Source organism: Castor canadensis, chromosome 5, assembly GCF_047511655.1.
Source record: "Castor canadensis chromosome 5, mCasCan1.hap1v2, whole genome shotgun sequence".
NCBI lineage: Eukaryota > Metazoa > Chordata > Mammalia > Rodentia > Castoridae > Castor > Castor canadensis.
In genome coordinates this window covers 146,583,274-146,607,427 of record NC_133390.1, presented here as the reverse complement: position 1 = coordinate 146,607,427, position 24,154 = coordinate 146,583,274, and the positions used below count along the sequence as shown (strand labels likewise).

General features: G+C 36.8%; 1 protein-coding gene and 1 pseudogene across 2 annotated transcripts; one reads left to right on the top strand and one right to left on the bottom strand.

Annotated features, from left to right (window-relative positions):
• The first annotated feature begins 528 nt into the window (after window positions 1-528).
• LOC109699989 (large ribosomal subunit protein eL21-like) lies at window positions 529-7,559 on the top strand (annotated as a pseudogene).
• Window positions 7,560-10,359: 2,800 nt separating this feature from the next.
• Window positions 10,360-24,154, bottom strand: Mkks (MKKS centrosomal shuttling protein). 2 transcript variants are annotated; one of them, XM_020184959.2, is made up of 4 exons: window positions 22,979-24,154; window positions 20,279-20,337; window positions 19,125-19,235; window positions 10,360-15,326 (listed from the first exon to the last, which is right to left on the bottom strand). In XM_020184959.2, exons 1-4 carry the CDS (start codon window positions 23,961-23,963, stop codon window positions 14,886-14,888), a joined length of 1,596 nt encoding a protein of 531 aa, XP_020040548.1. In that variant the 5' UTR covers window positions 23,964-24,154; the 3' UTR covers window positions 10,360-14,885. The 2 variants fall into 2 exon arrangements, with proteins under 2 accessions (XP_020040548.1, XP_020040546.1); XM_020184957.2 differs by having other exon boundaries at window positions 20,279-20,454; window positions 22,979-24,153.

Below are 24,154 nucleotides of genomic sequence, written 5' to 3'. Positions count from 1 at the left end.
GGCAATACACAAAGAAAAAGGCTATAAAACCCAATCCCCACCCTGACCCAGGGGACCACCAATTTCTGGGTCCCCCTGCATTCCCCACTATGCAGTCTTTCTCCTCTCTTCTCTACAAATAATAACTTTCTGACCTCTGCTGTTTTGAGTCTGTCTGTGTTTTCATTCTCAGAGTGGGCTCAAGAACCCTGAGCACCTGAAATTCCTGTGTGTGTCATCTATCCATCATACTTATAGATTCCTACAGAGATGAGAATGAGAAAGGTGGTATTTAACTCATTGGGAAAGAATGTTTTTATTTTAAAGTAAATTATGTTAGCCCAACTGGCTCTCCATCTAGAAGAAAATTAAGTTGGACTTGCGTTTCATATCATATATAAAAATAAGTTATAGATGGGTTAAAAGTTAAATGTGCAATGTAGATGGTAATCATTTGGCAGATAGGTAAATTGAGGCACAGAGAGTCTGAGTGACTTTGCAGTGCTTACTCAGCTAGAAGAGGCAGAGCTGAATTTTGTTTGGTCCAAGATGGCGACTGGGATACAGATGCAGACTGCGTGAGCTCCATCAATCAGAGACCTTGCTGAGATGCTGGAGACATGTGGCTGAGGTAAAGCACAAGGGAGAGCTGAAACTTTGGCACCCTGAACTCCTAGTTCATGGAAGACTTCTCCATGCTATGATTTACTGAAAGAACAGCTGGACCACCACTCCACCAGGCCTCTGTCCCGCAGGCCCACCAGGTCTCTGCCCCACAGGTCCATTGAGCTTCTGCTTTGCTAGGCCTCCACCCCTCAGGCCTGCCAGGCTCTTGCTCCACATGCATGCCATGCCACTGCCCCTCCAGGCAGCTGCCCAGTGCCCCACCAGGCCTCCACCCTGCAGGCCCTCCAGCCACTACCCCACAGGCCCACCAGGCTGCCACTCTGCCAGGCTGCTGCCCCACAGGCTCACAGGTCCCCCAGCCCCACAGGCCTGCTGGGCCCCTGCCCCACAGACCCACTGGGCTGCTGCTCTGCCAAGCCTCCACCCCTCAGGCTGGCTAGGCCCTGGCCCTACCAGGCTGCTGCCCCACAAGACCCACCAGAACCCCGTCTGCCAGCCCACCTGCTGGCCCACCAGACTGTCAGGCCTCTGCCCTGCAGATCCACCAGGCTTCTGCCCCCCACCACCCACCATAACAGGTCTCCAACACCACCAGATGCTGGCTCCAAACCTGCCTAGGAGACAAAGACAAGCAGGACTTGATGCTAAAGGAGTAACACCAGAACAACAAGACTGTAATTCTACTGTTCCTGAACCAGTGAATTTTTTTTTTCCTTTCTTCAAGAGTTTGGCTGTCTTGTTCACTCTTTGTTTGATCGTCCACCATCTCTCCCTGTTGATTTCTTTGGGTCTCCATTATTTTTTCTTTTTTTCTCTTTCTTTTTCTTTTTTCTCCTTTTTTCTTGGTTTTGTTAGTTTTACTATTGTAACTCAACTAGTACTAAATTACACATAGTCCAGGGACAGAAACAGCACCAAGTGGAATGATGGGAAGATGAAAAAGGGATGGAAACCATTCTCCCCCCAAAAATAAATTAGTACAGGATTCAGAGGGAAATGAAGAAAATGGATACCCAGATCCAGACTCCAACAAAACAAAGATAAACTACACCAAGGAAAAGCCCACAAGAACATTCTAAAAGAAGAAATCCTGCAAGTAATCAATGAGAATTTCATAGAGATGTTACTAGATGTGCTCAACCAAAACGTACGGGAGGCACTCAAGAAATTCCAAGACAACAAAAATAAAGAATATGAGAAAACACAAAAACAAATAAATAAAATCATGGGAGCCCTAAATAAACACCAAAGTGAAACAGAGAACACCATAAATAGATAAACAAATTAAGAACAAAAATTGACAATATTAAAGAGGAAGTGACCCACAATATGGAAAACCTCAGAAAAAAAATGAAACAGAAATACAAAACAAAATGGAGAGCCATTCCAGCAGAATAGAACAAACAGAAGACAGAATCTCAGAACTTGAAAGATGAAATGGTAATTAAAGGAAAATTTGAAAAACTATTAGTCAAACAACTCAAGACCTGTGAAAGGAATATTCAAGAATTCACTGACTCCATCAAAAGACCAAATCTGAGAATCATGGGCATTAAAGAAGGAGAAGAGGTGCAAGCAAAAGGAATTCATAATATATTCAACATAATAACAGAACATTTCCCAAATCTAGAGAAAACTATGCCCATTCAGGTACAGGAAGCCTCCAGGACACCAAACAGACTTGACCAAAATAGAACTATCCCATGACATATTATCATTAAAACAACAAGCACAGAGAATAGAGAAAGAATATTGAAGGCTGTAAGAGAGAAAAAACAAACAATATTCAAAGGTAAACCCATCAAAATCACAGCAGATTTCTCAATGGAAACCCTAAAAGCAAGAAGACCATGGAATGAGGTCTTCCAGGCACTGAATGAAAATAACCTCAACCCTAGGGTACTCTACCCAGCAAAACTATCATTCAAAATAGATGGAGCAATAAAAGTCTTCTATGATAAGCAGAAACTAAAACAATACATGACTACCAAGCCACCACTACAAAAGATTCTCTAAGGAATTCTGCACACAGACAGTGAAAGCAAACAAAACCGTGAAAGGGCAGTCAAAACCAAACCACAGGAGAAGAAAAGGCAAGAGAGTAGAGAGTAACATTGATTCAGCTGCACACAATCAAACCCTTAAACAACAAAGACAACTAAATGACAGGGATCACCACATACCTATCAATACTAACACTGAGTGTTAATGGACTAAATTCCCCCATCAAAAGACACTGTTTGGCAAACTGGATTAAAAAGAAAGATCCAACAATCTGCTGCCTACAGGAGACCCACCTCATCGACAGAAACAAGCACTGGTTGAGAGTGAAAGGCTGGAAGAAGATTTACCAAGTCAATGGCCCCCGAAAACAGGCAGGGGTAGCAATATTTATCTCAGACAAAGTAGACTTCAAACTTACATTGATCAAACGAGATAAAGAAGGACATTCCATACTAATAAAAGGGGAAATACACCAAAAGGAAATAACAATTATCAACCTATATGCACCCAATGTCAATGCACCCAATTTCATCAAACATACTCTGAAGGACATAAAAACATATATAGACTCCAACACAATGGTAGCAGGAGACTTTAATACCCCCATCACCAAAAGATATGTCATCCAAACAAAAAATCAATAAAGAAATTCTAGAACTAAATCACAACATAGACCAAATGGACCTAACTGATGTCTACAGAGTATTTCATCCAACTGCTGCACAATATATATTCTTCTCAGCAGCTCATGGCACCTTATCCAAAATTGATCATATCTTAGGGCACAAAGCAAGCCTCAGCAAATATAAGAAAACAGAAATAATCCCATGCATTTTATCTAACCACAATACATTAAAACTAGAAAAAAAAAAAAACAAAAACAGCAGTAAAAAATATGCAAACAATTAGAAGCTGAATAACACATTGCTCAATGATCAATGGGTCATTGGTGAAATAAAAGAGGAAATTAAAAGCTTCCTGGAAGTTAATGAAAATGAAAACATGACCTACTGGAACTTATGAGACACAATAAAGGCTGTCTAAGAGGAAAGTTTATTAAAAGGTCAGAAAGATCTCAAATCAATGATCTAATGTTATAGCTCAAACTCCTAGAAAAACAAGAACAAGCAAATCCCAAAACAAGCAGAAGGAGAGAAATAATTAAAGTAAGGGCTGAAATCAATGAACTAGAAACACAAAAAAACATACAAAGAATCAATGAAACAAAAAGCTGGTTCTTTGAAAAAATAAATAAGATTGACAGACCTCTGGCAAACCTGACTAAAATGAAGAGAGAAAAAACCCAAATCAGAAATGCAAAAGGGGAGATAGCAACAAATACCACAGAAACCCAGGAAATTATCAGAGACTACTCTGAGAGCCTATATTCTAATAAATTTGAAAATTATGAAGAAATGGACAGATTTCTAGATACTTACAACCACCCAAAACTGAACCAAGAGGATATTAATCACCTGAATAGATCTATAACACAAAACGAAATTGAAGCAGCAATTAAGAGTCTCCCAAAAAGAAAAGTCCAGGACCTGATAGATTCTCTGCTGAATTCTATCAGACCTTTAAAGAAGAACTGATACCAACCCTCCTTAAACTGTTCCATGAAATAGAAAGGGAAGGAATACTACCTAACTCATTTTATGAAGCCAATATTACTCTCATCCCCAAACCAGACAAAGACACCTCCAAAAAGGAGATCTATAGGCCAATTTCCTTAATGAATATCGATGCAAAAATCCTCAATAAAATAATGGCAAACTGAATCCAACAACATCAGAAAGATCCTTAACCATGACCAAGTTGGCTTCATCCCAGGGATGCAGGGGTGGTTTGACATATGCAAATCTATAAATGTAATACAGCACATCAATAGAAGCAAAGACAAAAACCACTTGATCATCTCAATACATGCAGAAAAAGCCTTCGGCAAGATCCAACACCAGTTCATGATAAAGGCTCTAAGAAAACTAGGAATAGAAGGAATGTATCTCAACGTTGTAAAGGCTATATATGACAAACCTGTAGCCAACATCATACTTAATGTGAAAAACTGAAACCATTTCCCATAAAATCAGGAACGAGAAAGGATGTCCACTATCCCCACTCCTATTCAACATAGTACTGGAATTCCTAGCCAGAGCAATTAGGCAAGAAGAAGAAATAAAAGGAATATAAATAGGTAAAGAAACTGTCAAAATATCCCTATTTGCAGACGACATGATCCTATACCTTAAAGACCCAAAAAACTCTACTCAGAAGCTTCTAGACATCATCAATAGCTATAGCAAGGTAGCAGGATATAAAATCAACATAGAAAAATCATTAGCATTTCTATACACTAACAATGAGCAAACGGAAAAAGAATGTATGAAAACAATTCCATTTACAATAGCCTCAAAAAAAATCTAATACCTAGGAGTAAACTTAACAAAGGATGTGAACGACCTCTACAAGGAGAACTACAAATCCCTGAAGAAAGAGATCAAGGATGACTACAGAAGAGGGAAAGATCTCCTGTGCTCATGGATTGGTAGAATCAACATAGTAAAAATGGCTGTACTACCAAAAGCAATCTACATGTTTAATGCAATTCCCATCAAAAGCCCAAGGACATTCATCACAGAGATTGAAAAATCTACCCTAAAGTTCATTTGGAAACACAAGAGACTGCAAATAGCCAAGACAATACTCAGCAAACAGAGCAAGGCAGGAGGTATCACAATACCTGACTTCAAATTATATTACAAAGCAATAGCAATAAAAACAGCATGGTACTGGCACAAAAACAGATATGAAGTCCTGTGGAACAGAATAGAGGACCTGGATATGAATCCATACAACTATACCCATCTCATTTTTGACAAAGGAGCCAAAAATGGAACCTCAGCAGCCCAGCAACTAAGAAAGAATGGACGAATGGGACTTCATAAAATTAAAAAACTTCTGCACAACAAAAGAAATGGTCTCTAAACTGAAGAGACCACCCACAGAGTGGGAGAAAATATTTGCCAGCTATACATCAGGACAAAGGACTGATAACCAGAATGCACAGGGAACTTAAGAAACTAAACTCTCCCAAAATCAATGAACCAATAAAGAAATGGGCAACTGAACTAAACAGAATTTTCTCGAAAGAAGAAACACAAAAGGCCAAAAAACACATGAAAAAATGCTCACCATCTCTGGCCATAGAGGAAATGCAAATCAAAACCACACTAAGATTCCACCTCATCCCTGTTAGAATAGCCATTGTCAAAAAACACCACTAACAACAAGTGTTGGTGAGGATGTGTGGGGAAAAGGAACCCTCATACACTGCTGGTGGGAATGCAAGTTGGTGCAACCACTCTGAAAAAAATCTGGAGGCTTCTTAAAAATCTAAACATAGATCTGCCATATGATCCAGTGATCCCACTCCTGGGGATATACCCAAAGGAATGCAACACAGGTTACTCCAGAGGCACCTGCACACCCATATTTATTGCAGCGCTATTCACAATAGCCAAGTTATGGAAACAGCCAAGATGCCCCACCACTGATCAATGGATCAAGAAAATGTGGTACTTGTACAACAATGGAATTTTACTCAGCCATGAAGAAGAATGAAATCTTATCATTCGCAAGAAAGTAGATGGAACTGGAGAACATCATCCTGAGCGAGGTTAACCAGGCTCAGAAGACCAAAAATTGTGTGTTCTCCCTCTTATGTGGATTTTAGATCTAGAGCAATTGCAGCAATGTGGTTGGACTTGGGTCACATGACAAGGGGAGAGCACACACAGGAGGTATGGGAATAGGTAGAAAACCCAAAACATGAAAGCATTTGATGTCCCCACTCCAGAGGAACTAATACAGAAACCTTAAAGTGACAGAGGTCAACATGTGAAGGAGATCAGGAACCAGTGTAAAGATCAGTTAGAGATGAATCAACTTGGGTTGTAACACATGTGTACATGAAAGCAATACTAGGAATCTTTCTGTGTAGCTGTCCTTAACTCAACTAGTAAAAACGCTTTGTCTTTCTTATTATGCTTATATCTTTTCAACAAAATTAGAGATAAGGGCAGAACAGGTTCTGCCTGGAAGTGAGGGGGGTTGGGGGGAGAGGGAGACAGGGACAGGGAGGATAAATGACCCAAATGATGTATGCACATGTGAATAAATGAATAATAAAAAAATGTGCAAGGTAAAATTCTTATATAACAATATTTAGAGGATCTAGCGGCTTTTAACCAAGACACAAAACACAGAAAGTATAAAACATAGGCATATCTGATCAGAAAAAATTTAAAGTCCTTTAAATAGTAAAGCTTTTAGTACTTTGAAGAAATAGGAAACAATTTGCAAAAAATAAAAATAAAAAACAAAAAACTTGTACAAAAAATGCTTGACCTTTTGGCAGGAACCACCATCTTCCAATAATTGGCCAAAATGATGAACGCAAAGATAAGAGGAGAGGAACCCAATATATGTTTTCTAGGCCTTCTAGGAAACAATGTGCCAATTCCTTTGACCATGTACATGCGAATCTACAAGAAGGGTGATATTGTAGCTATCAAGGGAATGGGTCCTGTTCAAAAAGGAATTTCCCACAAATGTTACCACGGCAAAACTGAAAGTCTAGGATGTTACCCGGCTTGCTGCTGGCACTGTTGTAAATAAGCAAGTTAAGGGCAAGATTTTTGCAAGAGAATGAATGTGTGTATTGAGCATGGTAAGCACTATATAAGAGATGAGATAGCTTCCTGAAACGTGTAAGGGAAAATGATCACAAAAAGAAGGAAGGCAAAAGAGAAAGGAACTTGGGTTCAACTGAAGCACCAGCTTGCTCCATCCAGAGAAGCACACTTTGTGAGAGTGAATGGAAAGGAGCCTGAGCTGCTGGAACCTATTCCCTATGAATTCACGGCATAAAGGATGTCAAAAATAAAAGACTGAACTGTAAAAATTTCAAAAAAAATGCTTGAAAGGTTAGTATGTACAATAATAGCTATGATTTACACTTTTACAAATTGGAATAAAAAAGGGCAATATAAATTATTAAAAAACAGCAATTCCAAATGGCTAACAATATAATTTTTAAATGTCCAAATTAAAAACTGTGAAACAAAACAGCCAGGAACCAACAATTGGCAAAAAAAAAAAAAAAAAAAATGCAGCTAGGTTAAGACGTTGTGTGAAGTGATACTTTCCATACATTGCTAATACAAACATGAATTTATACAGCTGTCAGAGGACAAAATTACAACAATTTTGTTTCATGGTCTTAATTGGATTTATTTTCAATTCTAAAATTTGCTAACACTTCATGCCATAAAATAGACTAAATACATTCATATAGTCTGGGTAAAGGAGGTTAGTTTAATAGACAAGGGTTTGAAGAAAGAAGAAACAAGAAATAAAAGCGGATAGATCATTTCAGCTACTTTCCTTGTAAGGTGGGGACAGGGAGACAGAACAATAAGAAAAGCCCCTGATGGTTTTATCAGGTTACTTCAGGTTATCTTTTAGTTGTAAAGATTAAGTCAGAGGGAACTTAATTATCATGCCACTTGAAACCAGCCAGGTTTGGGAAATTTGGCTGTCAATCTCTCCAAATCCTGACTTCTAGGAAGGTCAGATAAATTGTTTAATTTCATCTTGTTGAATTTTAGCATGACAGATTCTAGATTCTTAGCCTGGTCCATTGGGACCCTTGTACAATCCTAGCCCAAAACAATGGCCTCCTGTAATTTTTACTTAACACAATCTTTTGCAAAACAATGAGACAAATACTTATTAAAGTCAATATTTTTAGCCTAGAGATTGTACTCATTAGCATCTAACAGAAAATATACAGTCATTGGCTACAGGCACTCACACAGCAGGTAGCAAGATACAAAAGTTCCTTTGGCATACTCTCCTGGCAAGGTGGTTTCTGGGTTTATATTGTCTTTCTCTTTTTTTTTTTTTTCAGTACTGGAGTGTGAATTCAGGACCTATACCTTGAGTCACTCCACCGGCCCTTTTTTTTTGTGATGGGTTTTTTCGAGATAGGTTCTCACGAACTATTTGCCTGGGCTGGCTTCAAACCATGGTCCTCCTGAGTAACTAGGATTATGGGCGAGTCACCAGCGGCCAGCTCTTCTCTCTGTTTTCATGAGACAGGGTTAGCTATATGACATCAGTAACCAACATGCACAGCATTTGAGAAGTATACAGCAGGCCAGCAAAAGGAACCTGGGTAAGGCACCAACATTGCTCACCACAATCTACAAAGGCATATTATATCACCACGACAAGAAAGAATTAGCTCTCTTTTGATCAGTGTGAAATATTTCTTTAAAAAAAAGCAATGAAGTTATATAAAATGATCTTAGCCAGGGATGAAGTTGCACATCTGTAATCCCAGCACTCTGGACTGGAGGCTGAGGCAGGAGGATTATGAGTTAGAGGACACCCTAGGCTACCTTGCAAGACCCTGCAGAAAGAAGAGAGGAGAGAGAAGAGAGAAGAAAGGAGAGGGGACAGAGGAAAGATGGAGAGGGAGAGAGAGAGAGAGAGGAGGAGGGAAGAGAAGAAAACAAAGAGGAAAGAAAGGAAGGATGGGAGGAAGAAATGAAGGAAGGAAAGAAGGAAGAAAGAGAAAGAAAGAATAAAAGAAAGAAAGAAAGAAAAAAAAAACCTTTTTTCCAACTTGATTGGAGATGCCTAGGAAATTATAAAATACAATTCCGGGTGTGTCTAGCAAGGTGTTTCCAGAGAGGATTAACTAAAATGTTAAGACCCACTCTGAATGTTGGTGGCACCATCCTCTAGGCTAGGGGCACAGATGGAATAAAAAGGAAAGAAGGAGGAAGCCCCTTAGTGCAACAGTTCTCTTCACTTCCTGGCCACCATGATGTGAGCTGCTATGTCCATGGTGTCTTCCCTGCCTGCCATGATGGAATGATACCTTTGGAAGTGTGAGCCAAATAAATCCTTCCTGCCCTTAGTTGTTTTGCTCAGGCATTTTGTTATAGTGATGAAATGATGACAAACCGACTTAAGCAATCTTTGCCAATTTAATAAGTGAAAATGGACTCTCCTTTTAAAATTTAAGTTAAAAATTATCAAAAATGGTAGACAGTATGTAGTTTTTTCATTTTGAGTATACTTAGACTGAGAAATTCTAATTCTGTTTATTCATCCTAAGAAAATAAGCAGGGATATGGGGAAAGGATATATACAAGATGTTCTCAGCATTGTTGCTTAAATTAATACAAAAGCTGAAAAGTTTATAGGTTTACTGATACTAAGCTCATTAACTAAATTATAGGATAATTATGGTATGATACAGCAGTAGAATGTGTACTGTTTGTACATGTTTTATGATGTTCATGACTCATTAAGTAAAAGAACAAATTATAAAACACTATACTACATGGTCATATTTTTGCAAGTCTATATAGAAAAAAATCCAAAAATGTGTATATAAAATGTAAACAGGGTTTATCTCTGGATAGTAGGAGTATACTTAATTTTATTTTCCTTGTGTGAGTGTCTGGTTCATATTTTCAAAATTTCATACATCACAATGTTTGTAGTAATTTTGAGATTACTTTTAAAAAAGAAAAAGATACTTTAAAAATATGGCTACCTAGATAACCAACTTCTTGAGGATGACTTCCAATACTATTGACTATTGTTGTTTGACAAACTAAAAGAAATTAATACTTCCCCAAATGAAATCACAGTAATTTAAACACAGGCTGCAGAGCAAAATAGGATATTTATTACAAATATCTTACTTATAATATTTTTAATAGATTGCCAAAATGATTTCCTCCTAAATTCACAACTTGTTACAGATAATAGCATTTCATGATTTTTATTTACCAAGTTTACTAATCACCTCTCCAACAAAATGCTTGATAAGAAAAGAATAATTCTCACTATATTCTATTTCTTTTTTCTTTTTGACGGTACTGGGGTTTGAACTCAGGGCCTCATGCCTGCTAAGCAGGTGCACTTGAGCCACTCCACCAGCCCTTCACTATATTCTTAATAAAGAATCATAAACCTACTTTTAATCCAAAATATAGTTTAAAATTGGGTTCTCAGGCATCTTAATTTGAATTTTGCAGGTAAGTGGCAAGATTATTTAAGGGTTATGAGATACCATAACTACTAAATGTAAACATTTAACTTTGTGAAAAAAATTATGAGGATATCAGATATTCAAAGCTGACTTTTCCTTCAGATTAAGAAATAGATTTATTTAGACAGCTGAAACATTTGTAAGATGTTTAGTTTCCTTGACTTATTCCACAAAGATTATCAGAAAGGAATAACTTCATTCAATGATTTGACAACTCTGCTTTGATTATGAGAATGATTTTGTACATGATACTCTTAAAAAATAACCATCATGATTTATATGAATGCAAACAATGTTATTTTACTTAAAGGTTATCCAAAGAACAGTTCATAATGTAGGTTTAAAGAGTATGATGGCTAGTATAGAAATACTTTAAAATTACTTAAACTTTCTATCATGTAAATGCCTAAACAGCTTTGATTAAACAAACTAAGGACTTCAAGGAAGTCTATGATAGCAAAAGAAACAAATAGCATATGATTTAAATATTTTGTGTAAAATATCTTAATAGATTGTTTAAAATATCTAACACACAGATATTCTTTACAGTGGAAGAATTAAGGCGTGAGATATCTGTAAGACCAAATAAGTGTTTTGATTTAAAAGGCTCTTCTAATTTCTTTACTTCCTTACTTTTTTCCTTGTTGCCAAAATCCTAACTCCTTTTGATTAATAAGATGCTAATCCTGGTGGCCTTCTACAGTTCAATAAAAATCAATGCTGTATGTCCTATGAATCCCACATAAGTCCTAAGCACCTGTCACTGACTTCTCTTCTGCATTGCCCTTACTTTTTTGCTAACTACCAGTTACCAAAAGTTTCCTGTAGTCTGCTGAGGTAACTCATAAGGCACTACTGAGCTCTTCATCTTACTTTAAGTCACAAAATAGTGCTTTAGTTGGTATTTTTTCTTGTAATTTATTTTCACCCAAATAAGCTTCTCTAAAGTTATTTTCAGCAAGAATTGCTACCTCATGTTTTACTGAGTTTAAATGATTATTTTTTGCAGTGCTAGAGATGGAACTCAGGGCCTTGTGCACACTAGGCAAGTGCTGTACCACTGAGCTACACTCCCAGCCTTGTTTTATTGACACAAGGTTTCACTACATAGCTCAGACTGGCCTTGAACTTGCTATGTAGTCCACACTGGCCTCAAACCCAAGATCACCCTGCTTCAGCCTTCTAATTGCTAGAATTACAGGCCTTTGCCACCAATGCCTGCCTGACTGATGATTTTCTTAAATTATTAAAGAATTTATGATCAATTTCCAGTATCTTCCTCCCTTCCTTCCACATTTCTTTTTTGTTTTCTTTTTGAGTCAGTGTCTCTGTATTTTGCCCAGGCTGGCTTCAAACTCCTGGGCTCAAGCAATCCTCCTGTCTCAGCCTCTTGAGAAGCTGGGACTATAGGTATGTACTACCCATGGCCAGCTACACTTCTAGTATTTTCTAGTAATATTGTACATAATTTTAAGAAGCACAAATGAACTTGTAACAATATTTCAACAAATCTATGACATATTTAAAATGAGAAAACCCATGTTTCACCAAGGAATATATCAAATTTTATGGCAAAGCTAAAAATGACAGAGCTAAACTTAGCTATCATGAAAAGTGAACAGCCCTGACTCTTCAATTGGAGGGATTCATTGTGTCAGCCTTTCTTGGAGCAATTTGGAAATGCATTATAGGGCCAAGGAGAATGATGATAATCCCCAAATTCCTTTGTGATATACTATTTGTTAGTGACTATAAAACGTGTGATGAAAAAGAAAACTTTTTATGTTTGATGAAAATGCAAAGGTATGACATCAAGAATGCTTTTTTCCCCCATTTGTTTTTAGTAAATACTCACAAATAAGCTTGTCCTCGCTAATAAATTGGACTTAAAATTTACTATCTCACAGATTTTGTGGGTCAGGAATCAAACTGGGAGTATCTTAGATAGGTCTTCTGCTTCAAGGTCTCTCATGTGGCTAAAATGGCTGCTTCCAAATTCACTCTTGTGGTTGTTGGCAAAATTCAGTTCTTATGGGCTGTTATGTTGACTGGAACCCTACCTCAATCCTTGCTATGTGGGCAGTTTCCAACATGGCAGCTGGCCTCCACCAGAATGAAAGCATGAGGAGAGTATATTTTTACAACTTAATATCAGAAGTGACATTCCATCACTAGTCACTAGTGCCCCCCACCCCACCCAAAGTGTGGATTACCAGGAGGTAGGAATAATGGGAACTATGTGGAGGCTGTTTACTATATGCAAAATACTTTTACCCCCTCACAAGACCCCTGAAAGTCCCACTGAAATCCAGAATAACTGAAATCAGGTTAGGTGTAGTTGTTTAAGCACAGCATCCACAGCATAGTTCCTTTCTATCTATAAACCTGTGAAGCTAGAGAGGGGAGTTATTTGCCCTTTACTTCTAACATAAGATGATCTGTAGGTACAAGATAACCACCATAAACATTGCTGTTCACCAAGTGGGGGAAATGGGAGACACTAAGTTCTAAGTGACTAAGTGTCACTAAGTCTACACTCAGGGGAGTGCAGACTCAGGTCCTATGCAAGGGCCTGAAAACTAGAAGATGAGGATCTCTGGGCACCACCTTTGAGGCTGACTACCACACTGTGCTTTCATTTAATTCTAATAATAAAAAGAGTATGATTTTGGAGAACTACTTTATGAAGCTTAAGGTTTAGTTGATTTTTCAATAAATAGCACATTGCTGTGAGCTTGTGTTACAATTTTTTCTTTGGTTCACAGTAAAATTTATTTCTGATTATATGAGTATTGGAGGTAGTTAATTAAAAATTCGATTCCCTTTTATCATGTCTATAAATCTGATCACTGATCAGATCATTCAACTTTTACACTGTTGAATTTTCTAAAAATTTTCAAAATGTTTTCCTAAAGCTTAATATAGCATCCATTATAGCTCCATATTTACTCCTCTAGCTATATCAAATATTTCTTCTTTCATTTACCAATACACTTTGTATTTGCATAAAATTCAAATTACATTCCATGGTGAATCATCAAGGTGTCTACTGTGAATATGGGAGCTGTTGTAGTTTCTTTTTTGCACTATCGACTAAATTAGGAAAATAAGTTTTACTTCCTTTTTCTTGCACTGCTTCCTGAAATCCTGGTAGAATACTCCTTATTTTCCTTTCTTTTCTATCAGTATAGAACAGTGGCTTTCAACCAAGGACAATTTTGCCCACTACGGAACATTAGACATTTTTGGTTTATAAATCGAGTGTGCTCAATTTATAACACAAACATTTTTGGTTTATAAATTGAGTGTGCTGCTGGCTTTAATGAGTAGAGGTCAGAAGTGGTGCTAAACATCCTATAATACACTGCATAACTCCTCCATGATAAAGAATTATTCAGTTCTAGTTTAGAATGTCAAAGTGCCAAGTCTGAGAAACTCTAGTCTATAAACAATTCCTCTTCCCTTCCACTTTAAATATGAAGACATTAAAAAGTTGTTTCAGCCTTAGTTATTATATAAACTAATCTTTTTCCTAATCACACATTTCCTAAAAGTAACAAAAATGTGTAGCTGTGATTCAAACTAGCAATTTCAGACAAAACAGGTTCTACATCAATTACTAAACCACTGAATAATACAGTCTGAAATAAAGGGCACCAAAAAAAGTGAAATTTCACTAAATGTGTAGTTTGAATACCTCTTTTGATTGAGTAACATATACTGGATGCTTTATGATACTTTGGAATCTAACTTTATACTTTAAACATATATAATCAATTAGAGAATATTTATAATAAGTATTTCCAGTCTAGAGCATAGATTAGGAATAATTTTTATTTCTCCATGTTCTTAGAATGATGTGAAAATAGTAACAATAAAAGTTTAGAACATGTAGTAGTCACTGTGAAATTCCTAAGATAACTACAATACTTTTAATAAAAATGGTTAAAATTTTTATTATTCTATGACTTTTCTATTCAAGAATCATACATTTCCTTATGTAAGCACATCTATAATTTTATAAAATGTCTATATACATATGTACAAAAGGCACTTGGAAAAGAACAATATATTAACTATTTTTCTTAATGGACAATGGACTAGTTTGTTTATAATAAAAGCATGTCATTCTTTTGCATCAGTTTTTATCTTCAATGATATATGAAAGGTCTAAAATTAAATTGGCTGTCTCTATAGCCACCTGTAGGCCGCTAAGCTTGGCAGTCAAACAGTCCACGGTCAGGTTGCTGGTTGAGTCCTTAGCTGCATGTGGAAAGCAGGTTTGTGGTGCAAAAGAATTACCCGAGCTTCTTAAGAAAGACCAGCTGAGTTCTTCCTGGTTATTGTGTAAACCACAGCCACACTGTGAAAGCAAATCTGACCAGTTAACGACAGAGGGAGAATCTGCCTGAACTGACCAACAGTGTCCATACTTCATGTCAGTGAGAATTTCACCTCCATCATGTTCCAAAGATCCAGCAAGAGACTCTAGGGCACTGCAAAATGCTTCAGTCATTAGTTGAAGTTCTGCTTGAGTACATCCATCATCTTTGAGAATGCTTTCTGCCTCGTTATGAGTCTACAGAGTAATAAAACCATTGAGAATACATACAGAGCAATTAATATATTTCAGAAAAATAGAATACTTGATCAAAACCTTATTCACAAAGTTACCATTCACCTTTATTTAATTTGGAGACTATGCTAATGGGTTTGTAAGACTAGCTAGCTAGACTGCAATCCCTTCACATGGTTGGTTACAGTAAAAGTGCATGTTCCCAGTCATGTAAGCAGAATGAATGAATCAGAATTACACTATCAACTTATTCTGAATGACTGCCTGGTAGGACCTCCGTACTCCATTGAATGACACAGTACACCAGGAGAAGTTTCTGAAGGTTAATGTCTGAAATGCAGTACTGTTATATCAGCAAAATGTTTGAGATTTGTTTAAAACGAGATCACACATATTATTATTAAGACATTATTTAGGAAGCCCATGCAGCTACAGCCATCTGATTCTCAATAAAGAATATATATAGGATAAATCTATAGCTAACATTGTCTTAAATGGAGAAAAACAAACCATTTCCTCTAAAGTCAGGAATGATACAAAGGGTGTTCATTCTCTCCACTCTTAGTGGAGAATTTTTAGTCCTAGAATTCTTAGCCAGAGCAGGAAGAAAAAGGAAACAAAAGGACACAAATAGAAAAGGAAGAAGTCCTATTATTCTCATATGCAAATGATATGATCTTATACTTAAAAGACCCTAAAGACTCCACCAGAAAAACTCTGATCTGAAGAAGACACTGAAATATGGAAAGACCTCCCATATTCATGGATTGGCAGCAGTAATTGTGCCAATTATTGTGAAAATGACTATACTACTGAAAACAATCTATAGATTGCAATTCTTGTCAAATTTCAATAGCATTTTTCATGGAAACAGAAAAATCAATCCTAAAATTCATTTGGAAGCACAAAAGACTCCAAATAGCCAAAGCAATCCTAAGCAAAAAGAGTAATGTGGGACATATCAAAATACTTGATTTCAAATTATACCGCAGAGCTACAGTAACAGAAACAGTATGGTACAGGTACAAAACAGAAATGTAGGCCAAAGGAATAGAGTAAGACACAGAAATAAGCCCACACAACCTGCCAACTATTTTTTGACAAAGTCATCAAAAATCTATGTTGGAGAAAAGACAGTCTCTTCACTAGTGATGCTGGGAAACCTGGATATCCACATGTAGATCTTTTACCCTGTATAAAAGTTAAGTCAAAATCGATCAAAGATCTTAACTTAATACCTGAAACTTTGAAACTGCTAGAGCAAAACATAGGGAAAACCCTTGGAGAAAACAGGCATATAGGAAAAGCTTTTCTGAATAGAACCCTAATTGCTCAGAAAACAAGAATAAGAATTGAAAAATGAGATTACATCAAATTAAAAAGCTTCTGCATAACAAAGGAAATAATTACCAGAATCAAAAGAAAACCTACAGAATAGGAGAAAATCTTTGCCAGTATTCATCAAATAAAGGATTAATATATCCAGAATATATAACTAACTCCAAAAAATTAAACACTGAAAAAAAAAGATCTAACTAATTAAATGGGCAAATGAACAGTTTTTAGAAGAAGTACAAATAGCTGAGTGCTGGTGGCTGACACCTGTAATCCTTGCTACTCAAGAGGCAGAGATCAGAAGAATTGCCATTTGAAGCCAGCCTGGGCAAACAGTTCTTGCAACCCTATTCTCAGCACAAAAAAGGGCTGGTGGAGTGGCTCAACTGGTAGAGAGTACCTGCCTAGAAAGTGTGAGGCCCTGAGTTCAAAGTCCATACCACAAAAAAAGTACAAGTAGCTAATAAATACATGAAGAAATGTCCATCATCCTTAACCATAAAAGAAATGCAAATCATAACGGCATCCAGTAGTCAGCATGGCTGTCATCAAGAAAACATAAAACAACAAATGCTGACCATGTCATGGGGAAAAGGGGACCTTATACACTGTTGGTGGCAATGGAAATTAGTGCAGTCATGATGAAAGTCAGTAAGGAGGTTCCTAAAGAAACTAAAAATAGAACCACCATATGACCCTACTATAACTACTCTTGGGCATATATCTGAAGGAATGTAAGTCAGCACATAATAGAGATATCATATCTGCACACCATATTTACTGCAGCACTATTCACGATAGCCAATCTATGGAATTAGCTTACATCAACTGATGAATGGATAAAGAAAATATGTAAAATAGAGTATTATTCAGCCATAAAGAAAAATGAAATTGTCATTTGCAAGAAAATGGATGAAACTAGAGATCACTGTATTTAGTGAAGTAAGCCAGAAAATATGTTTTGCATATTCTACATATGTTCTCCCTCACATATAGAATCTAGTCCTTAAAAATGAATGTGAGGACAATAGCCAAGTTATGGAAACAACCAAAATGCCCCACTACTGATGAATGGATCAAGAAAATGTGGTACTTGTAAACAATGGAATTTTACTCAGCCATGAAGAATGAAATCTTATCATTTGCAGGTAAATGGATGGAACTGGAGAACATCATCCTGAGTGAGATTAGCCAGGCTCAGAAGACCAAAAATTGTATGTTCTCCCTCATATGCAGATTTTAGATCTAGGGCAAATGCAGCAATGTGGCTGGACTTGGATCACATGACAAGAGGAGAGCACATACAGGAGATATAGGAATAGGCAGAAAACCCAAAACATGAAATGAAAGCGTTTGATGTCCCCACTCCAGAGGAACTAATATAGAAACCTTAAAGTGACAGAAGTTAACATGAAAAGGGGATCAGGAACCAGTGTAAAGATCAGTTACAGATGACTAAAAATCAGTTGTAACACATATATACATGAAAGCAATGCTAGGAATATTTCTGTATAGCTATCCTTAACTAACAAAAATGCTTTGTCTTCCTTATTATGCTTATGTCTTTTCTTCAACAAAATTAGAGAAAAGGGTAGAACAGGTTCTGCCTGGAAGTGAGGGGGGGAGGGGACAAGAGGGTGGGGGAGCAGGGCAGAGGGGGAGAAATGACCCAAACAATGTATGCACATGTGAATAAATGAACAATTAAAAATATATATATAAAAGCTAAAAAAAATGAATGCGAGGAATGTAAAACAGGTTTTGTTTGGGGGTGGGTAACAATGGGAGGGTGAAGGAGAGGGTAAAGCAGAGGAGGAGGGGTAAATATGGTCTAAGTACTTTATATACATGAATAAAAGAATAATGAAATCTAACAGATTATATTAAAGTAGAGGGAGGGGAAACAAGAAAGAAAATAGAGGGGGTGAATTTTGATCAAAGTACATCATATGCCTGTATGGAAAATCACAGTGAAATTCCTTTGTACATTTAATATATAGTAATAAAAATGTAAAAAAACCTCTGAAAATGCTAACACCGTATTATCCAGCTATATCACTCCTGGACACATAACCAAAGGAATCAATAGTCAGCCTACAATAGAGATAGCTGCACACCCATGTTTACTGCAGCAGTATTCACAATAGCCAAGTTATAAAATCAGACTAGATGAGTGGATAAAGAAATATAAATATTATGGAATATTATTCAGCTGTAAAGAAGAATAAAATTATGCCATTTTTAGGAAGATAGATGAAAAACTGGAGATCAGCATCTTAAGTGAACTAAGCCAGGCTCAGAAAGATAAGTATCATGTTTTTTCATATACAGAATCTGGATTAAAAAAAAAGATATGAAAGCACAAAGGGAACTATTTGGGGAGTGATAATCGGGATTTGACTTATTGTTTCATAAAACAAAAATATCTGAAAATTCAGCTAATCTGAAGAGGACTATCTTACTTACTTTATGTCTGATATACGCGGCCAAATGAGTTTCAGTACAGCCACCTCCCAACAAAACCCATGGTTCCTTAATTGTAAACTGCAAGACTTGTAATGCTGTTTGACATGTGAGCTAAAGAAGAAACAAATTAGGATCAAGAATTCACATCAGCTACGTGGAAAAGCATAAACATGGTCTCAAAGTAACATCTGTACAGGTTCTCACAGAGCCTGACGTTAACTGATAAAGAACAAAACCTGTTGTCAAGTGGTGAGGCAATAAATGCACTTTGAAATAATAAAGATCAGCAAATAAAGAAAAATACTTTAGCCAGAAGTCTCTTTTCATGGAGCTAGATTAGTATTTTCTTTTACATACACTTTGTTCTTCAAATTATGATTCATAAATTATGGCCTCAAAATATCTGGGTCAAGGTACTTTGCTGGTACTTTCACTAAAAAAAATAGTCTAAATAAATGAGCTGTGTACATGTTATAAAATTTATTCTTAAACTGCTTTGGAAATAATACAGCTACAACCCTGCAATAATAAGCAGAGAACTATAAAGACCTCTGACTCACCAAGAATGTATTTTTTCGCATACGTGAATCTTTAAACTTGTGATCACTACCAAAGATTATCATTTCCCTTATGTAAAATTTGCATGTGTTATTGTTGGCAGGGAACAACAAATTACTACAGGTGGATGATGGGTATTTACTGGGGAACTTACTTTCTAGGTGAATTATTCATACTCATTAGCATCACACACAATTCAAGTTAATTTTTAAAGAAAAGTTCACTTTTCTTTAAAAAAGTTCATTTTTAAAGAAAAGTTTCATTTTTTTGTAAATAGCAGAAATAAGTGGCAACATGTCAAGTCTACTTATACCATTACAATTAAATTAGCTTACTTGTATCTGTGCTTGCTTCTCTCTCTCCCTCTGTCCCTCTTTCTCTTTCCTCTGTCTGGTGCTGACATTGAACCCAGGGCCTTGTACAAGGACTGAGCACTCACTTTACCACTGAGCTACACTCCCATTTGTTTTTGCTTTTTTATACCACAATGAAAATTTTGGAAAAAATATGAAAGAAAATCCACTATAGTATCCATTGAGTCAATAATTCATCCCTGTCTCAGCCCCTGGATATGGAATTCAAAGTTCATCACTTACCTTCAGCTCATCCCATGCAGTGTCATTTCTGTTGCAGAGAAGCAAGCTGCAGATAGTCGCTTCATTAGGATTAAGATGAAAAAAATGTTTGGAGCCAAATTTTGCAAAGCACAAATCTTTCAAGTTTCCATAACTACTAGAAGATATTGAGTCTAAGGAACCAATAGGCTGTGCTCCTATTTTTGTAAAGAATAGAAAACACAAAATGTACAAGCAAAAGTAGAACAAACAAGCATTTACACTGATAAATTAGTATTAATTCTGAAAGCCCCAGAAAAGCTTACTTAAAATATGAAATATAGGATAAAGAATAAAATGCATTTTTTTAAACCTGATAGTAGTATTCTGCTATTAAAGTGACATAGCAGAGCTTCTTTTTCTTTTTTTTGGCTACACTGATGGGGATCGAACCCAGGCCCTTGTATACGCAAGGCAGGTGTTCTAGCATCAAGTTATCTCTTTGATAGATTTCTTTGACAATCTGTTAAAAGCTGCATTGTACTCTTCTCAGAAAACGGCACAGAAAAATACATTTTTAGGAAGTGCAGTAACATTGCTAATCTGGAATAAGGGAGATATATAAGGGGAAAGGCTATTTTCTTTCCTTCTTAAAACTTTTTTGAGACCAGGTCTTGTTATGTAACCCAGGCTGGCCTGAAATTCCCAATCCTCCTGGGAAGGGTTACTTTTTTAAAGGCATTCAATTTAAAAGAGATAAAACAACCCAAGTAGTCCTTATAGTTGAATTCCTTTGGGGCTCTATTTTTTGCCTCGCAACTGTTTTTATGTAAATAGTTACTCAAACTATGTCAGAATAAAGTGTGTGACATACTTGTTTCACTTCATTATTGTTAGTCTGCTAAGTATTTTGACCTCCCACCTATACAGATGAAACACTATAATTTTACAAATCACAAATTAATAAAAACATGAGTAAATGAGAAGCAAGGATGACTTGTGTTTGTAAAATATCTAACTGTAATAAAAATTATGGAAGAAAAGAAACACCAAATTTCTGTAGTAAATAATAATGTTAGTTTAAATCTGAATATTAACACTGAAACCCACACAATTTACCCCTTTGGGGACCAGCTTCCTTTTCTTTTTAAATTAATGAGGTTAAAATATCTAATGCTATGTTCTGAGCTAAAATAATAATTGTGGGCTAGTGGAGTGTAGAAATCCAGTTTTCACTTACAATCTTGATTGGTTCTGGGAACACATTCCGTATTTAAGAACTGACTAAATAATTTGGAATACCCAGAAATCATAAGCTGAAAACTGCCAGATTCATGAAAAGCTAAGTTTGGCCTTTAAGACCAACAATGATCTCTAAAGAATTATTTCCAGAGTCACCTGACAACTGCACAAAGGTAGAGTAATAATTGAGGTATATTATGTACCTTACATTTGTCATAATTAGCTGCTCATTTTTGATGACTGATAGTCTTCACTGTTCCTAACAGTGAACTTTAACAGTGGTTTAGTAACTTAAGAATTCCAAGCTGGGTATGATGATGTACACCTGTAGTCCCAGAGTCTCAGGAGGCTAAAGTGGGAGGGTTGCTTGAGCCCAGGATTTTGAGATCAGCCTGGGTAACATAGTGAGACCCAATCTAAGGGAAAAAAAATTGCCATCAGTATAGAACTAAATTACCATCCTTCTGATAGGCTGTGAGGTTAAAGGGGTATTGAAGAGTGACCTGCTAGGGGAATGCAGTGGCCTAGATCAGGGATTCTTTAGCTTACTTTTCTTTGGCTCCAGCGGGTGAATGTGAACCTTTTTTGTGCTTTTAATTTGCTGAGTTTATGAAATACAGTAAATCTCTTGCCTTATATAATTCTTTATGCTACTCAATATATTACCATCAATTTAGCAAACATTTTAGAAATTCTACTGTGGGCTAGGCCCGTTACAGATGCTGAAAGTAAAAGATGACTTTGGTTCTCAAGAGCTCAGTGGAAATTTTTTTTTTTTCAATACTTGGGATTGAATTCAGGGCCTTTTTCTTGGTAGATAAGCACTCTACCATTTGAGCCAAGCCCCCAGCCCTTTTGCTTTCAGTTTGTTTTTCAGATGGGGTCTGCTTCAAGCTTTTGTGGCCTTGGACTATGATCTTCCTACCTCTGCTTCCTGAGTAGCTGGGATTTTAGGCAAGCACCACCATACCCAACCCCTCAGCTGGAAACATTTTTGATATTTAAAGGTAAAGAGTAAGTACACATACCAACCCCCTCCCCACTCAACCAGGAACCATTTGGACAGTACAGTTCATTGGCATTATGATGAAAATAAAAAGGGGGTATTCCAGCTACAAAATTACCTTCTGGATGTAACATGGTTTTATAGCTTTGTAAATTCCAGTACAATAATTTGGGTAAAGTATGAAAGATCTTATGTTTATGAGAATATTTGACTTCCTAATTACCTATAAAATATTTGGGGGTTATATTATAAACAGATTCTGTGTATATTTATGGGCTGTGAAATACAAAGAAAATGGCTACAATCACCCCATTTTTAGTAAGTATAGGACATTTTCCAGAAAGTTTTGCTGCCAGAAATGACATTTACATGCCGTGAAGTTGGCAGGTTCTAAAATTTTTCAAGATGTTATCAGTGATACAAACCAAAAATATCCTGCTCAAAAAAAGTATGATTTATTAATTGTAAGGGGCAAAAGCCAACGGTGTTTTTACCTGTCACTCTGCTCAGGGGTTCCATCAGAGCCACTCCAACTCTGTCAATGGCAATAATGTGATGTTTACTGAGGAACTGTTTCAAAGATGGGTGTGTAACTTTTTGGCACAGGACAAGATCTACATGGTCACTAACTAGCTGCCTTCCTAGATTAAGCAATTGGTCCAGGACTGCATTCTCAAGAGACACTCCATAACTAACCACCATAGAGCCTTCTCCAGGGTCAGGAAAGTCTCCAGATAAAGATGTACAAAACAATGCCACCTTGAGGGCACTTGATTTTTGGATAGGTAATAATCTCCTCAATTGAACTTCTGACATTTCAATGAGTAGTCCAGGTAACACAGTAGAATCTGTAACTCTTTGACCCTTTAAAGGTACAATTATACTCTGTCCTAAAATGACATTTTCTTCTGTGCTTTCTGGAACTGTAAGCAAAAAGGCTCTCAGAATCAAAGCACTGATATGATCCGTTTCCTTTCCGGTGAGCATACAGGCTGGTTTACTTGTTAATATGCTGCGTACCAAACAAAGGAGAATCTGAGTGCTACTAAAGTCCACTGGGATTCGACAACCACAGGCCTCAGACTTGAGATAACTGGTGCACAGATTCAAGAGATGTTTATTTAATTTAATGGCAGTGGTGGGAGTCAAACCTATTCTCTCAACATTTTCAATCAGGTTGCAGCAAAGAATAGCTGTGAATAAGCCACAGTCACGGAAGCAGGACACATGATTCTGCACAGACGTTGTCAGAATCTTTAGTATGGGGTGGGTGACCGGAAGATTCCCAAGCAGAGCAGAGGACTGTGAGGTCGTGCACACATGACCTCCCAGGCCATTGTGCAGTTGCTTCGGCCGGCCGGAAGGGCCATAGCATGATACTATAACTCCTTTCAAGACAGAAAGTGTGGCCCTGGCTCTCTCATTTGTCAGTGCTTCACTTTTACACAATGATGGCTTCCTAGGTTCTAAACAAAACATCTTATTTCAAGTGTAACTTGGGAAGGGTTTTTATTTTGTTAAACATTTTTCTATGTATTGCACTGTCATGTGTTTTAACATTAAAATATATTCTTTAGGAATGAAAGTCTGAATATGCAGCATTGTGGATATAAAATTAAATATTTCTAGTTTCTAAAGCTAATCAGCATATAATGACTTAATCATATAGT